The sequence below is a fragment of the Rhincodon typus genome, chromosome 34 (genome assembly GCF_021869965.1).
Source record: "Rhincodon typus isolate 14 chromosome 34, sRhiTyp1.1, whole genome shotgun sequence".
Classification (NCBI taxonomy): domain Eukaryota; kingdom Metazoa; phylum Chordata; class Chondrichthyes; order Orectolobiformes; family Rhincodontidae; genus Rhincodon; species Rhincodon typus.
In genome coordinates, this window is record NC_063365.1 from 15,844,855 (window position 1) to 15,862,134 (window position 17,280).

General features: G+C 38.7%; 1 protein-coding gene across 7 annotated transcripts in view; it reads right to left on the reverse strand.

The window, feature by feature from the left end:
* Nucleotides 1-17,280, reverse strand: part of parga (poly (ADP-ribose) glycohydrolase a) — a 190,648-nt gene that overhangs the window by 141,847 nt on the left and 31,521 nt on the right. For 4 of the 7 annotated variants that reach the window (XM_048616254.1, XM_048616252.1, XM_020535224.2 and 1 more), the window contains 4 exons: nucleotides 16,145-16,307; nucleotides 15,008-15,130; nucleotides 6,437-6,520; nucleotides 3,672-3,746 (listed from right to left, as the gene is read on the reverse strand). In XM_048616254.1, the coding sequence (XP_048472211.1) occupies nucleotides 3,672-3,746; nucleotides 6,437-6,520; nucleotides 15,008-15,130; nucleotides 16,145-16,307 (445 nt within the window). Of the gene's footprint in view, nucleotides 1-3,671; nucleotides 3,747-6,436; nucleotides 6,521-14,825; nucleotides 14,928-15,007; nucleotides 15,131-16,144; nucleotides 16,308-17,280 lie in introns of all 7 variants that reach the window. The other 3 variants (XM_048616253.1, XM_048616251.1, XM_048616255.1) reach the window with 1 other exon arrangement.

The window sequence follows — 17,280 nt, forward strand, 5'->3', positions numbered from 1 at the left end:
GAGGGAAGAAGGGAATAGAGGACCATGTTGATTCAATGACAAGAGGAAAGGTGGGAGGAAACTCAGGTAGACCACAAACATCAGCAGAGACTGATTAGTTAGAGTGAACAGCTTCTGTGCTCAATATTCCACTGAATTCTACGTAACACAGCAAGCAAACAAAGCAAAGAGCTTTAGCTTGCCCACTTTCCAAGATGATTCGATAGCGGTGATATTGTACAACAAAGGAAATTGTGAAGGATGGAGATATGAAACAAGTATCATTTCTTTCCAGGAAAGGTATATTTAGAAGCACAACATAAGAACTCAGCCCAATGGTATCAATGTGGACTTCACAAGCTTCAAAATCTCCCCGCCCCAACCGCATCCCAAAACCAGCCCAGCTCGTCCCCGCCTCCCTGACCTGTCCATCCTTTCTCCCACCTATCCACTCCTCCCACCTCAACCCCCACGCCCATCTCCGACCTACCAGCCTCATCCCCGCCTCCTTGACCTGTCCGTCTTCCCTTGACTGACCTACCGCCATCCTAACTCCCCACCTACACTCACTTTTACTGGCTCCATCCCCGCCTCCTTGACCTGTCCATTTCCTCTCCACCTATCTGCTCCTTTATCCATCTTCCAACCGCCTCCCCCTCTCTCCCTATTTATTTCAGAATCCCCTTCCCCTCCCCCATTTCTGAAGAAGGGTCCAGACCCGAAACGTCAGCTTTCCTGCTCCTCTGATGTTGCTTGGCCTGCTGTGTTCATCCAGCTCTACACCTTGTTATCTCGTAAGAACTCTGGGAATGGCTTTCAATGAATTCTGAAACATTGGGCCAGATTTTCAGAGAGTGGCATTCTCACTCAGGTCGCCACTCTGTCCTTTCTTTTCAGTGACAAAAGGGAGCTCCACACGTCTGTCAGGAGATTCTGCTCAGAGCTCCCTCAGAAATGCAGAGCTTTAATTCCATTATGGCAGTTCTCTCATCAGCTCAGGATCGAGTTTGTAATGTCGTATCAAAGAGGCTCATTTGTTCTTCAGCCAGCAGTCGGAGCGTTACACAGGAAGAAAAAGTGACCCAGTTAAAGCAGAGTGCTGGGCAACCAAATTGTTTTGAGGTTGCATCACATCTCACTACACTGATCCAGATTTAATTAACTGGATTAAGATTAAAGAGGGATTTGCTTGAACGGAAAGTGTTCTGGGACACTGAAAACATTTCTAATGAGAACAGTTTGCATGCAAAGGATGACTGATGTAATGCTTTGAGTAAATAAGGCGGTTCCGGCAGCTTACCTTAAACTCCAGCCTGTCCTGATTTTATCACTCATATCAACACAAACATCTTAGAAATTGCGCTTTCTTCCTAATGCACTGCATGATGAAAATGTTTATAGTAAAATATCATTATCTAAGAACTTGGGTTCTTAAGCAAAAGTACATAGGATTTTGCTCTTTGCTTCTGTGACATAGGTGCCTTGTTTTGAAAGATTAGAATTTATTTTTATTAAGCATGGGTCAAAACAGCTGTTCCAAGAAATAATTTAAACTAAATACCCAAGTAAACCTCCTGGTGAAGTCTTTACAAATTTAAGATTTACAACCCATAAAGAGAGAGACAGACAGATAAGGGAGGGTGAGGGGTACACATATGACCAGTTCAGAAAGGAGCCAGACCAGCGAAATAGCTGCTTAGTTTTGGTACTTTCCAGGTCAGAGATCCACAATGAGCTATCAAGGCTTGGTCATTAAGTATATGCAAGGCTGAGATGGCCAGATTTTTAATTAGTAGGGAAAATCAAGGGTTATACGGGAAAGGCAGGAAAGTTGAGTGCAGGATTATCAGATTAGCCGTGGTCTCCTTGAATGGCAGAGCTGACTCGAAGGACTGAATGGCCTACATCTTCTCCTATCTTATGGTCTGAAGTTATTTCAGTAGCTCAAGCAAATAGGGCTGGGAAAAGCCCTGAGTTCTTTTGTAGGATTCAGTGAGTGAACTTGTGTCTGTGTGTCTTAGGTGGAAATGGTAACAAAGAGAACCTCATCTGGTAAATGTGCAGACATTCACTGAAAGTAAACTGCCCATGATCTTGTCAGTTGAGTAAGAAATTGTACAGTGAAGAACAGGAGTAATACTTCACTGAGACTAATAGCCTATAAAAGGATACTATTGGGGAAAAAAAAATGAAGTTTTATTTTTGCTGTTTACGACAAGATTGTTCCAAATTGTCTTCTATATATAACCATTTTTGTGATAAACCTATGTTCATGTGAAAAGTATATTAGACTGACCATCACCGTAAGCAAACAACAAATAAAAAAGTTAGTCTATCAAACTAGGTTTCACTCTGGAATTCGACTTTACTAATATTATAATCATCTGGAATGATAATTGTTATAATCTTTTCATATTTTCTTCACTGTTATCTCCAAATCCTGGTCACAGCCATTTGAAAGTTGAAAGGACACCACTTTCTTCAGATATTTGAGTCTTGAAAGCACTTCATTTCAATGGATTTAGATGAACTGGGTGAACTAAACCAAACTCAACAAAACATCATTTATACCTTTCACAAATAGAATGCGAATTTCCAAACCAATGCAAGATACAGTCTGCCCTTGATACTGAAAATATGCATTGGATTATCCAATAGTGATATCACATAATACAGCAAAATGAGCATTTTGCATTAAGAATGGGTCATATACTTTGAACAGAGTAAACATAATAACACTGTCAGACCTTACCTTGGTGTTTCACAATATTTTCCCACTGTAGCCCTATTTCAAGGCTTGAGAACTATTATAACCCCTCAATAAGAACTGTGAGAGCACGGGCCCTTTAGAGCACAAACCTGGCAGTTGTAGCTTGATCAGTCTCCTTGGTGGGTATTACTGCCTTGGATCTCACAAGCTCACTTGGGTCCTGATCCCCATTTTGGGAAGCCCTGTCTTAACTATTCTTGTCCTTGGACTACTAGTCCTTTATAATTGCTGATAGAAAACTCAACTGTGTAAAAGATCTACGTTTCACGATTTCTTCAAACTACACCAGACATGCATTCCTGAGAAAAGATTGGAGGAGAGAAAATACCTCATGTTTAAAGAAAATTAATTTGTTCTGACTAGTAACCCCTGCCACTTGATTTTTTTTTAAATTAGAAACTCATAGCACAGGGAACTGTGTAGACAGCTCATCAATGTTGTCTCAAAAGATATGCAGAAATCTGGCAGGGTCAGATGGTCTCCAGCCAGTTTCCATCTTCCCATCGCTGCCAACCACTGGACCCCAACACCCAACAGTGCTAACGGAGGAGCCCTTGAAAACAATTTTAAAAATTACTGAATTTCTAAAGGTTTTCTGTGGAAAACTAATTAATAGAGTTACTTTAAAAGATTTTTTAAAAATGTATAGAATTTGCAAGGTTTGCAGGTTTATTCTAATATAGTCACGGAGTTAATATTCTCAATAATGTATTCCAGCTAGGTTTAACTAATGTCACCACCATATAGGAAGCAAAACTACTTGAATTATTTAAAAGTAAAGCAGAAGCACGATTTATATTATCTTCATATGTCAATATACATTATGTTGGTCTAAACTAGCCACTTAAAAATGAGCTAAATGGATTTCAAAACTGCACAATGCAGATTCATATTCTTAGAACTCCATCATTAATTTTCTTACCTCATTACAAAGGTAATTCAGGGTACTGAAGTCCCATTTCTTGGCATATCCTGCATTATACTTCAGTATTGCATCCTTTACAAAACAAAAGAACAATTTCCAAACAGTGGTTATTTGCTTGATTTTATTCAACGAATCCATTCTGCAAGTCACCAATGCCACAGCTATGCCTGAATTAGACAGGTTGGTCCAATCAGCCTGGAATACTGAGCCGAACACATAAAACAAGGCAAAAATCAGCAGTTCAGTTTATAAAAGATTGGTAAAATCAAACAGAAAGCAATAATAGCTGAAAATGGTTGAACTTTAAAACAGAATGGTCTCCACCCATCAGTAAGTTCCAGAAAAAAAAAAAAGAGGGGGCCAACTCGGATTGAAAAGATCAGGAGCAGAGAAGGAGAAAGTATAGAAAATTCTAAGTTTATGTTTTTAAAAACAGCAGTTAAAAATTGTAATTGTGACTAAAAGTTGACAAAAGTGAAAATACACTCTCATGATCTGTCTCTGGTGCACTGTTGCATACTGAAACAATAATTTTCTTCCCCTTTTAAATTGACCACCGTAACACAGAAAAATTATTCCGTTTTAGTTTCGTTTTATCTCCACTTACCTTAAGGTCCAATATAAAGTCATGTATAAAGAAAGATCACAGTTTATTCCTTGGCTAGCACTGAGCTTGGGCAGAGAGGCTGCAGCAACACCAGTCAGTCCAGCATCGCTGACTCAAGCAATGGAAAAGCAACAAAAACCATGAGGGCATGGGATGAATTTGATGTGAGGCTCTCCATAGTCAAACTATCAACAATTATCTTCTTTACTGACATGAAAAGAATGGTTATTTAGAATAACACAGCCATGAATGGGTGGCAGAGGAAAGAAACTTCAACATTTAAGAAGTACTTAGACGATCAAGTGAAGCAACATAGCATACGAGACTACATGCCAAGTGCTGGAGAATAGGAGTAGAATAGATGGGTGCTTGATCACTGGCAAAGACACGATGGGCTGAACAGCCTCTTTCTATGCTATAAATCTCTATGACTCTAAACCCTATTCTAAATTTCAATGTCTCTATCAATCATTGCTTAATCTTCTCTACAGAAAAGCAAAGAACCTTGGCTCCTCCAATCTCACCTCTTAACTAAAGTTTTTCATCCTTTACATTAGTTTATTTATTCCTTCGATATGGGTGATGCTGATGAGGTTACATTTATTGCCCAAAGTTAACTGCCCCGGAAGTAGGGTAGAAAGTTTTCTGCTTGAATCCTGACAGTTCTTATGGTGACTGATAGTGAGCCATTTATAGTGAATAAATGAAATTCAGAAATAATGTATGTCAATGAAGAAGAAATGGTGACATATCCCCAGGTTAAAGTGGCTTGTGATGTGGAGGCGGTATCTTCACGACATTATTGTTCTTCTTCTGTAAGCCAAGGTCATGATATAGAACAGTGCTGCTGAACTAAGCTGGGTAAATTTCAAAATTCCAGCCTGCAATTCATATATGCAATGACAGTGTGGTATGATGGAATGGATGAAGGGGGTGAAGACTGAGTTCAATACTTTAAGCAAGGAAACTGCTTTGTCCTGTATGGTGGTCAGCTTTGGATCATTATTATGTTTGCAATTATCCAGTCAGGTGGCAAGTGTTTATATTAGTAAATCTTTTCTCTGTTCTCTTCATAATTTCATAGCTTCCAAAAGTAAGGCTCCAAAAATGGTACAGAATACATTAAACGATTTAACTATGCTTATTTAACATTATCTCCGAGATATATTACCTTAAATCCCCATTTATAAGTCCTAGGATTAAACAGCTTTTCCAACAAGCATTTGCTTCACTGAACACATCAGCCAAACTGGCAACTCACTATGTTGGAATCTCAAACGTAGATATGACAGTTTGAAGTTACGTTAACAAAATGCACCTATTTTCTGGTTACGTAGTCCAACCGTAAAATAATGCCCTCATTATGCTTCACTCCAATACTTTTAAATATTACAGAAAAAAAAACATGCTGTTGAAGCTTTTCATCTTGCACTTGAGGATAGTTTTGCAAGGCTACCAATCATCAGCACTGATCAGCGCAAGATGAAAATCTTTGATACCATGTCTCTGTTTTCTGGCAATAATAAAGTTCTGTACTACAAAGTGATTATTTAGATTATTTTAAATTAACACTGAGAAGCAAGGCCTCAGAAAATTCTTTGCAGATTGTTAACAATTTGTATAGCAATTCATACAATCATATTGCAGGTGGAAGAAACATGACTGTCCCTCCTAATCCTGCTACCTTAAAAATCTATTCAATTACAGTAGTTTCATTTCCCTACCCTGTATATTCCTTTAGCCCTTAGATGACAGCAATTCTATGATTTTGTAATGATGGACTGCATTCACATGAAATGTTAAATTATTCTCTAAATGAAATACTAGAATGCTTCTTCAACACTTCATCAATACTAACATAACTAGGCTATAGTAATGATGACCATACTATTAACCTAGCAACTGCTAAAACGGTGAATGGAGAACTGAAATTTAAAATAAATGATTTAACACTGTGTAACATCCCACAAATGGCCTCAAAAAGTGAAAATGCCACTTCTAGAAGGACATCAGTAGATCTTACTGCTGATAGAAGAGAACTATTCAATTCAAAATACAAATATGTTTAAAAAATTGAATTCCATCAATGTACTTAAAATAAATTATTTAAAAACTCTAACCACCACAACTGATTTGATCTTATTTCATACTGTACCTTCACATCCTCTGAGTTAGTAAACTTTCTCAGCAGCGCTGTTCGAATTAACTCCCATCGACTACTCACGTTCTTGCTTCCATCCTGTAAAGAGAAAACAAATGAATTTTTAGATGTAGTTTATGCTCATAAGCTCTACAGCAAAATCTACACAACATAAAAATTATAATTCAAAAGAGTGACATTACAAATTCTAGACTTCCTTACAAAATACAAAGATTGTTTTATACAATAATCAATTATAAATTAAAAATATTGAGCGAATGCCATAAACATGGCGTTATATCCAATAGCATTACTGTTGCCACATCACCCAGAACCAACATCCTTGATCAAAAATTGAATCAAATCAGCCATCCACATAGCACGACTACAAAGCTGGGAATTCTGCAGTAACTCAGCTCCGGACTCCCCATGCCTGTTCACCATCAACAAACCACAAGTCAGGGATTTGGTGGATACACTCTACTGTCTACATAAATGTAGCTTCTACGCCACTCAAGAAGCACTAAGATAAAGTAGCTTGCTTGATCAGCTGCTGACCAAAGCCACCAGCTTCAAAATTCACTCCATCCACCACTGATACAGTGGCAGTAGTTTGTATCATCCACAAGATGCGCTGCACAGCTCACCATGGTTCCTTCCAAACCTGTAATCTCTTTCACTAACAAGGCAAAGGACACCTCTTGCTTGGAACACAATCACCTGCAACTTCTTCTCTGAGCGACACGTCATCCTTACTTGGAACTATGGCAACATCTAAGGTTTTAGAGTAGATTTGTAGCTCGGATCAATTGGCTACAAAAAGACACGACCAATACTCACACATCTCTATCCACATGGATAAGGAGAACCACCAATTCGACTGGGACAACACCAAGATCCTGGGACAAGCAAAGCAGAGACAAGCACGGGAATTCCTAGAAGCGTGGTACTCCACAAAGAAAGCCATCAACAAACACAAAGAGCTCGACCCCATATACACTCCACTGTGAAGGAAAACCGGAAATGAGGTAATCCAGCTCAACAGACTCCAGAGTTTAAATACCAGGCAGGAAAACATAACGGCGCTTCATCGGAGGCTGCACTGATGATGTTACCCAGCATGGTAATGAAACATCTGTGAAACAACGAACCAGCTTGATCAGCCAACCAACTACAATATGGCAACATCCTTAAGGTGAAACAACAGGAATGCACGAACAGGACTATGGATGCAACTCCAGCAGACAGACAGTAACAGTTCAGCAAAGTGATTCACCACTACCTTTGAAGGAGCAATTAGGGATGGGCAACAAGTGTTGTCCTGGCCAGTGATATCCACTGAGATTAAGAAATGTTTCAAATACGAAGTTGACATTAATTGACAAATTCCAGCTAAACTATCAATTGTGCAGGACCATTATCACCACTAACAAGCTCATTATTCAAGCCAGCATAACATATAAATCACCATTTTCATGTTCCAACATCAGGAACGCAAATGCCAGACACAAGATTCCACTAAGCAAGAGAGACAGTTTACTTCAGGGGACGAAGTTTGGTGTAGGAACCACGGGAATGGCACCCCACAGGTAAGAGGTATAGTTGTCATGAGGTCAGGTCCAGTGATGTATAAAGTTCGGACAGGTGTGACAGTCCTGAACAAGCACATGGCCTGTACAAAAGCTTCTAACGTGCAAACAGTGTAAGAGCAAAACATGCCCGACTCAACAGCCTTTCCGCTTGTTCTAGAACTGGCGAGTTCTCCCTCTTCCGTCAAGTGTTGACGATACTTCAAAATCTGAGACAGACACGGCGTGTGTTGCTGCCTCGGCGCCTGAAGAGGAGAATGAATTTCTTCCAAGATGCTCCTAGTGCAAGGGGCAAGCTACTGGGCATTACAAGCCACCCATATCAGAGGCAGAGTTGGAGGAGCCTGAGCTGGTGCCATGACACCCCAGGAGCAACTACAAAAAAAAATGAGCCAGCCTATGTCCTCTGACTCAGAAAACAACGGATGAGGTGATTGTCAATGAGGTTAGCCAGATTCACCTCACAGAATATGACATCCCTGACTGGGGTTGTTAATCTAGACCAATCAGGGAGTCCTGGCTAACAGAAAAGAACAGGAGCGTCAGAGATTCTGTTCACTCAGACCTGGCCCTGAGGGAGCTAGATCAGCGTCAAGGACTCTCCACGTGTAAGTAGAGGGTGACATGGTGACAGGGTGACAGAATACCAGCTTCTGTGGAGTTATTTCAATTCTCTCCTCTTCTCTTCTTTTTTCTCCCTCTCCTATTTGCACGCTGAAACTTACCAAACAAATATATTGAACATTATAACAGATAAATGAAGAGTACTCAGCACAAACAGTAATATTTACAGTAAATACAAATTTTACTATTTACACCCAAAGTACTAAAAAAGACATTTCTGCTCCAACAATCAACATAAAGCAGACCTTTAAAATGCAGTCTCCTATTTCTTAGATGGTTGCTCATTCCATGGAGTCTTGAGATTAATCACTCCCTGAGAATTCAAGATAACTTTGTCTGTTGCCCAAGATTTAGCTCCAATTTTCCTTTGAATATATCCCAGAAGGAATGTTAAAAACTGTATCTCGCAACGAGTTTAGCTCATCAATGATTAAACTTGTCAGCACAAAAGGAGACCATTAGCCCGATGTGTCTGTGCCGGCTTTCAAGGAACTTTCTAATTAGCCCCATATCACTGCTCTTTCCTTGTAACCATCTAATTATTTTCCTTCAGGTATTCGTTCAGTTCCCTTTCAAAAGTTATTTTATTTTTGAATTTGTTTCCACCACCCTATCAAACAGTATGTTCCAAACCATCATAAGCTCAGAGAAGAAATTCTAATTTGACTTCTGGTTCTTCTGTTATTTACCTTAAATATTTTTCTCCTGTTTCCAATCATTCTCTCATTGGAAACTGTTTCTTAATATGTATGCTATCAAAACCTTTTCATGATTTTGAACTATATTATACTTTCCCTCAGCCTCTTTTGTCCTAAAGCAAACACCATCTTCTCTCCATGTAACTGAAGCTCTATTCCTACTTTGTGTCAACATCACAGCTGGTATCATTCTGCACCATTAATGCTGCCATTCTAGAAAATCTCCTTTGCATCCTCTCCACTTGTTGCACCATCTCTACATCAATTCCACACATCCTAAAGTGTGATCCCCAGGACTGGTTACAATATTTGAATCTTAAACATGTAACCAGTAAGCAAGGATCCTCATGAAGAATTTATGACAGACAAAAAGCTTAATTTGTTTCATGCCAGTATTAGAATAACCAAAGCTGTCATGCAGCAGGAGTACAGATCTACTAGGTGGAGATGTTTCACAAAAGTATTCTATATTCTATTTGAACCACCAGTGACCACATTTAATGCATAACAGTAATACGTAATTTGTGTGTTATGCACTTAAGAAAAATATAGAACAGTGTGGTCTGTACTGTCAAATCACAACAAATAGAAATTAATGAGTTGGTTAGGCATTCTTTCTAACATAAATAAAGCTTTAATTACTGTCCTGATCAAGATAAAGTCCAATATACTTTACTTACACTGATCTTCAAGTGACATATGATAATGCAAGTCAAGAATTGCAATTCCAAATCAAACCATTTAAACTATTTTTTTTTTTACCCTTAGTAGTTTTACAGCACAACTGGTGATCATTTGGTACATTGAAGCCATGCTGGTGGTTTGAAAAAGCTGTCCAATTTGTCCCATATTCCACCATTTTCCCTATAACTCTGTAAATTAGCATTTTCCAATTGCCATGTGTGGGTTACTATGGAATCAGATTCCACAACAATTACCTCTAACAACCATGTTGACAGTCAGAGTTCATAGACTGAAATTAACCAGCAAAAGAACCGAAGGGAAAAAAGAAATCTCTTCATGTGCAGGCTTGTTGCAATTGGGAGCAAAGGACCATACTTGAAGAGATCAAGAATGCCCGATACACTAGTTGTCAGACGTACATGTTTCGCTCGTTATAATCCCTATGGAGACCAATAACTTTAAAAATAAGTTTGAATTTCCAGTCAGTAACTGGAAAAGATGAGACAACAAGATTTAACTTTTTTAAGTATTTTTATCAATTTAAAACAGACAAAAAGCACACAGTACACTCTATTACTTTGTCTACTTAAGCAAAACTATATAACAGAACTTTTACTTTTAAAACATTCAAAAGAAATACATGTTACAGGTACACGTCACATTTTCAATTAAGTCAGGATTCAATTCCTAGAGCAAGTAGAAAGTGATATTTTTTACATCTATTTTTTTCTTTTACCAGCCTGATAACTTTGAAACCCAAAGATTTCTGTCTTCTGTCAAATGTTTTTCATGATAAAGTTTTTTTCTTCCTAGAGAATCAGTCTTTAGGCAAATCTTTCAGCCTTACTTCTATCTCTCTCAAATGTGGTTCTTTCAATTCAACTGCAAGGTTCCACTGGCATTCCTGCATGATAAAGTATGGAGACTTTTGGCCACTAGTACTCATGCGCGCTCCCTCTCCTGGTTCTTGGCAGACTGAATAGAGTTTTCTGAAACACCTTTAGGAAACAATTCCCTATCAAAGCCCTTCACCTTAGTAATTCCATACAAAAAGGCTGATCTGCTATCCTCAAGGCACCAACACTTGTATTTTGGAAGTAAATGAACAGTTTAAAGTATAATTTATTTTTAAAATTCTTCCATGTTATGTGGATATCGCTGGCTGGTCCAGCATTCACTACCTGTACCTAACTGCCCTGGAAAAGGCAGCTGTGAGCATCTTTCTTTGACTACTGTAGTCCTTGGGTTTCGAGATACATGCAGTACAGTTAGGAAAGGAGCTCCAGGATTTTGATGCAGTGACAATGAAAGATGGTGATACAATTCCAAGTCAGGAACGAGCTAGCCAATTGGATACAAAGGAGATGCAGGGTGGTAGTGAAGGAATGTTTTTAGGAGACCTGTGATCAGTGGTGTGCCAGGATCAAGGATCAGTGCTGTGTACACTGCTTTTTGTCACTTATATAAATGATTTGGATGTGAAAATAGGAGTATAGTTAGTAAGTTTGCAGATGACACCAAAATAGGTGGTGCAGTGGACAGTGAAGAAGATCATCTCAGAGTACAATGGGCTGAGGAGTGGCAGATGGAGTTTAATTTAGGTAAATGTTAGGTGCTGCATTTTGGTAAGGAAAACCAGGGCAGGATTTATACATTTAACGGCAGGGTCCTGGAGAGTGCTGCCGAACAAAGAAACCTAGCAGCGCAGGTGCTTAATTCCTTGAAAGTGACACACAGGTAGACAGGGGGGTGAATGTGACATTTGGCACGTTTGCTTTCATTGGTCATAACATTGAATATAGCAGTTGTGATATCATGTTGCAGTTGTACAGGACATTGGTGAGGCCACTTTTGGAATACGGTGTACAAATTCTGGTTGCCCTTCTATAGGAAAGTTTAACATCTTGAGAGGGTGCAGAAAAGACTTACAAGGATGTTGCCGGTGAGTGGAGGGTTTGATCTATAGGGAGAGGCTGAATAGGCTGGGGCTTTTCGACCTGGTGAGTCAGAGACGGAGGGCTGACCTTATAGAGGTTTATAAAAACATGAGGGGCAAGGATAGGGTGAATAGGCAGTCTTTTTCCTAGGGTGGGGAAGTTCAAAACTAGATGAAATAGGTTTAAGGTGAGAGGGGAAAGATTTAAAAAGGACCTAAGGGGTAACTCTTTCACATAGAGGGTGGTATATATATGGAACAAGCTACCAGACGAAGTGGTGAAGGTGGGTACAATTACTACATTTAAAAGGCAACAAGACGGGTTCATGAATAGGAAGGGTTTAGAGGGGTATGGGCCAAATGCTGGCAAATGGGACTAGGTCAGATTGGGATGTCTGGTCAGCATGGATGAGTTGACCCCAAAGGGTCTGTTTCCATGCTGTATGACTCTCTGATTCAATGACTCTAAGTGCCAAATGGATGGCTCATCTTGGCCACAGTGCAGGCCAAATACACGTGTGCAGCTATTCCTGTTGCCGTCTGGTCAACATCAGTAGTTACTGTGCTCAGACAGCTGAAGGTTTGGACGACATTATATAGACACAGAGAGACAATACAATGGAATGATTTGGAAAGAAAGACTAGAATTTTAAAGTTGAACCATTGCCTAGCTTGGAGCCAATGTACACCATATAAATACTCCGTATACAACAGCAGGTCAAAGGCTTGGAATTCTGAGCAAGCAATTTATCACTTGACTCTCCAAAGCCTATCCACCATCTGCAAGGCAAAAGTCAGAAGTGTAATAGAATACTCTCCACTTGCAGTGCAGGTCTAACTACTTGACAGCATCGAAAGCAAAGGCCAATCAAAATCCACATGATTTTGAATACCATTGACTAGATTGATCCTGGGATTGATACAGGATTAGTATTCAGGTCTCCCCTTAACCTTCTTTGACAACCAACACAGTTTCTCTAATTAAAGTGCTAGAGAAACTCAGCAAGTCTCAGTATGCAGCAACTCAGCTTCTCCAATCTCTCCACAAAATTGAACCTTCTCATTCCAGAATCATCTGGTAAAACTTGTCTATACTTTCGTCAGGAGCCTGACACCCTCTCAGAGTGTGGTGTTCAGAATTATACATAATACTCCAGCTAAGGCCTAACCAGTGATTCACAAAAGTCCAGCATGACTTTTATGTTTCTGCTTTCAATGTTCTCATTAACAAACACAAATATCCTTGTGCTTTCTTAACTGCTTTATCAAGTTGCTAGGTACCTTCAAAGATTTATGTATATGTACCCATAAGGCCCTCTACTCTTTTACAACTTCAAAGTAGCAATGCTTAGACTATACTGCCTCTCTAGTTCATTCCTTCTAAAACACAGCACTGCACTTTAAATTCCATCTGCAATCTGTCTGTTAGATGGTATTAGTCTGACTATACTCTCCCAAAGTCTGCAAATAATACATCACTAAATTATAACAGATTTTCTGCAAATTCTGAATTCTCTTCTTGTTATATTTTATTTTTAGCAAAACTTTGAAACATAAGGGGCCAAATGCAAATTAAACAATATTTACAGACATTACCTTGTGATCCAGCCTCTACAGCCCTTTCTGGTAAAGAATTTCACAGGTTTACTACCCTACAGAAAAGAAATTCCTCAATTCTGACTTAAATGAGTGACCTGTAACTCTGAGTTTATGATCTCTGGTCCTAGACTCCCCCGAAGAGAAAATAACCTATCAGCAAACACCTTGTCAAGTCTCTCAAGAATCTTGTGTATCAATAAAGTTACCTTTCACTCTTCTAAACTTCAGTGAATATAGGTCTAACTACTCAACTTCTCTATGCAAGAAAATCCCTGCATACCAATCCTGAGATCAAGCGAGTTAAGGGGACCTTAACTGTTCACAATATTCCAGGTGTGTCTAACTAGTATACTTTATAAGACTTTATAGGCGTATGGGTCTGGGTGGGATGCTCCAAGGGTCGGTGTGGACTTGTTGGGCCGAAGGGCCTGTTTCCACACTATAGGGATTCTATGATTCTATGAAAACCATGAGCTCTTAAATTTTAAATAACATTATGTGCAGTACCTTATCGAATGCCTTTTGAAAATGTAATTATATTATATATACTGTTTCCCCTTTATCCTGTTTGTTCAGTCCTCAAAAGAAAATTGAGGCATTATTTCCCCTTCATAAAGCTATGTTGACTTTGCTTGTCAATATTGTAAATGCTGCGTTTTGTTTGACAATTTTCATCATCTTGCACTAAAACCACCAGACACAGCACTCTGCCAAGATAAACTCCAACTGGCTGTGGTGCAATTAGAGACGACCTTACCACTGTCTGCAGTTGAAGGATCAATCTTGCTTGCAGAATGACATTACAAATGGTTATGGCAGCATGGGTGGCAAACCAATTACTCAAATGATAATTAGGTCCAGGATTATTGTTACAATTTCAACTGAATGCTTGCAAAGCTCTCATGTTAAATTTATCTGCAAATTTTGCAGGTTCAGAACTAGCAAGATATGATTATATACTTTACACATTCAATCTTGTAACCTAACTATCTCAAGGAACTGCAAGCTGCAGAGAAATGAAGAGATATGAAAATCAATCTAACGGGGAAGGGGTGGCATTGTGGAAATATAACTTGACTAATAATCTAGAACCTCAGGCTAATGTTCTGGGCACACAGGTTCGAATCCCACCATACAAAATGGTGAAATTTTAATTCAATCAAAATCTGGAATAAAAAGCTAACCTAATGGTGACCATGTAATCACTGTTAATTGTCATAAAAGTCTTTCTAGTTCACCAATACCCTTTCAGAAATAAAACCTGCTATTCTTACCTGGTTTGGCCTACATGCAACTCGGAGCAATTTGGTTGCCTCTTTATTGCCCTCTAGATAATTAGGGATAGGCAGTAAATGCTTGCCTGGCAAAAAGCTGGCCTAGAAAAAAGTATTTTTTGAGTATGTAACATCCAAGGAAAGTGCATATCAATGTTTAATTACATAAAGCCATCCTTTACCTCATTTTCAACAGGAAAAAGATTTTGAACAGAGCAGGGCATTCTCACATGCTTGTCATCCCAGGCATCATTAAAATATGTGGGATAGGGTCGAGGGACTTCACCGCTTTTCAAAAGGTCTGTCTGCAATACAAGCACAAAAGGTAACTGTAACAATTATATATTTATAGTTGGTTCTCTTATAACGCGTGTTCCGTCAACGCGAATTGGCTGTAACGTGAATGATGAATAGGGGAACACTATTTCTAAAGCCTGAACTTGTGTTGGCTAAACCGTGATTCCATCAGTATGCAGAGGAGTATGCGTCAACTTGATTGTTTCACAGGCTTTGTCATGAATACGTACAATGTTAGCACAGAGAGTGTCTCCGCAATGGTGATCATTTCGCGGGCTTTGTTGTGAAGTGCTGTCTATGACAGGTACAGCACAACTTCCTCCCCCATCAAGTTATCTTGACAGTTTTTCAAGGTAAAATGTTAAATTTACTTCTTTCATTATTAGGTATGAAAGAAACATTTATTCAAATTGTGCTATCATTTGTTATAGGCTTTTGAGTAATTTTTGAGCGATTTTGAGTGATTTTTTTTGGTGGTCTGCCCCTCACCCCATTTTTCGCATAGGTTTCCTTATTTCTAGAAATGGGCAAGGTAGTTTTTGCACATCAAATAGTTCTATACGTCAAAACAAAGTGCCTTTGTTTGATATCCCTAAAACACCAGGAGAAAGGAACATATGAAGCTAATTGAAAAATTGGCCTAAAAACATTTCTTGCTGCAGTTTCTAGTTTATTAGGTGTTGTAATTATTTGGTTTAAAGTCTTTTGAACCATTTTACTAAATCTGTAAATGGTAGCATGAAAATCAACAATTAATTGACAACGAATTTCAGCCTGGTTCAGTTGGATGTCATTATTTGTTTTGTAAAGCAATTTAGGTCTAAGGTGATTTGAGATTGGCATACTCTGGCTATTTTTAAGGATTTGATCTTAAAGCACAGAACTCAGTAATAAGTCCATATTATAAGACACATTTCAAGTATTACTCAGTTGGATAAATTACTGTGCAGCCAAGTTTTCCTAATAAATAACTGTGCTCAATGCGTATATTGCTTGGAAAGAAAAAATTTATTTCAACTTACTCGGATAGTCACTGAGTGATTGCTAGATGCTCTTAAAGGTGGCAAAGCACTGCTGCATTCTGGCATTCGACGCATCTCAACGATTGGAGTTCCAAGCCATGTGATATCCACGGAGTATCTCCCTTGGTAAGTTCTTTTTCCTTCCACGGTAGAATGTCCTCTTCTAAAAGTCAAATATTTTTTAGCATAATAACGCAATCTGCATCGGAAATCTAACAACTAATCTGTAGATCACACGGTGTGACATTTCATTAGTTTCAGAGGATAAAATATCAAATAATTCAAAACTTAATGCCTGAATAGTTTACTCTTTTTAAACACCGATTAACTGCATTGAGTCAAGAAACATAATCCTCCAGGTGAGTTTCATCTGATTTCAACCAATGTTCTGGTTTGTCTTAGAATCAAAAGTTATACAACAAAAAAAAAACTTATTTCACTGAATATCTCAGATGAATAAAGTACATTTGGTATATCCAGAACCTATTCCTTGATTGGTTCAACAGAATGTTCAAGTCCTAGCCTCCACCCATGCATACTAGGCCTTGTGATCACAGTCTGCTATTACACACAACCCATCGTCAGTCTCCAATAACAGGTATTCCCCCCTCCTAGCCAGATCATTATCCACTCCTTTGTCTGTCCACTGGTTTTCTCTCTCTTTGGGCTCTATCCCCACGTATCATTTACTCTTTACCACCCCCCCCAACCTGATCTGCATAAAAACCCACATTTTCCTAACTACCATCAGTTCTGAGGAAGGGTCACCAGACCTGAAACATTAACTCTGATTTCTCTTTAGATGTTGCCAGACCTGCTGAGTTTATCCAGCAATTTCTGTTTTTGTTTTTAATTTACAGCATCCACAGTTCTTTCGGTTTTTGTTCAAGTCATAGGTTTGGGAGAAAGCATTTAGTCTGAATAGTAATTTAATACCACACAATTATAATTTTAACTACTAATTTGCACTTTCAAATGAACTTCAGCTGAAAATAAGTATTTTTATATTGTAATCTTGTTACAAAAGCAGAATAGCTCGAGTACAGAAGACAGATATTTAGCCCACTCCGTCAACTTGACTTTCTCAAAAATCTGATATGCTGTTTTATTGTTAAACCAATTTTTACCCACCTTGT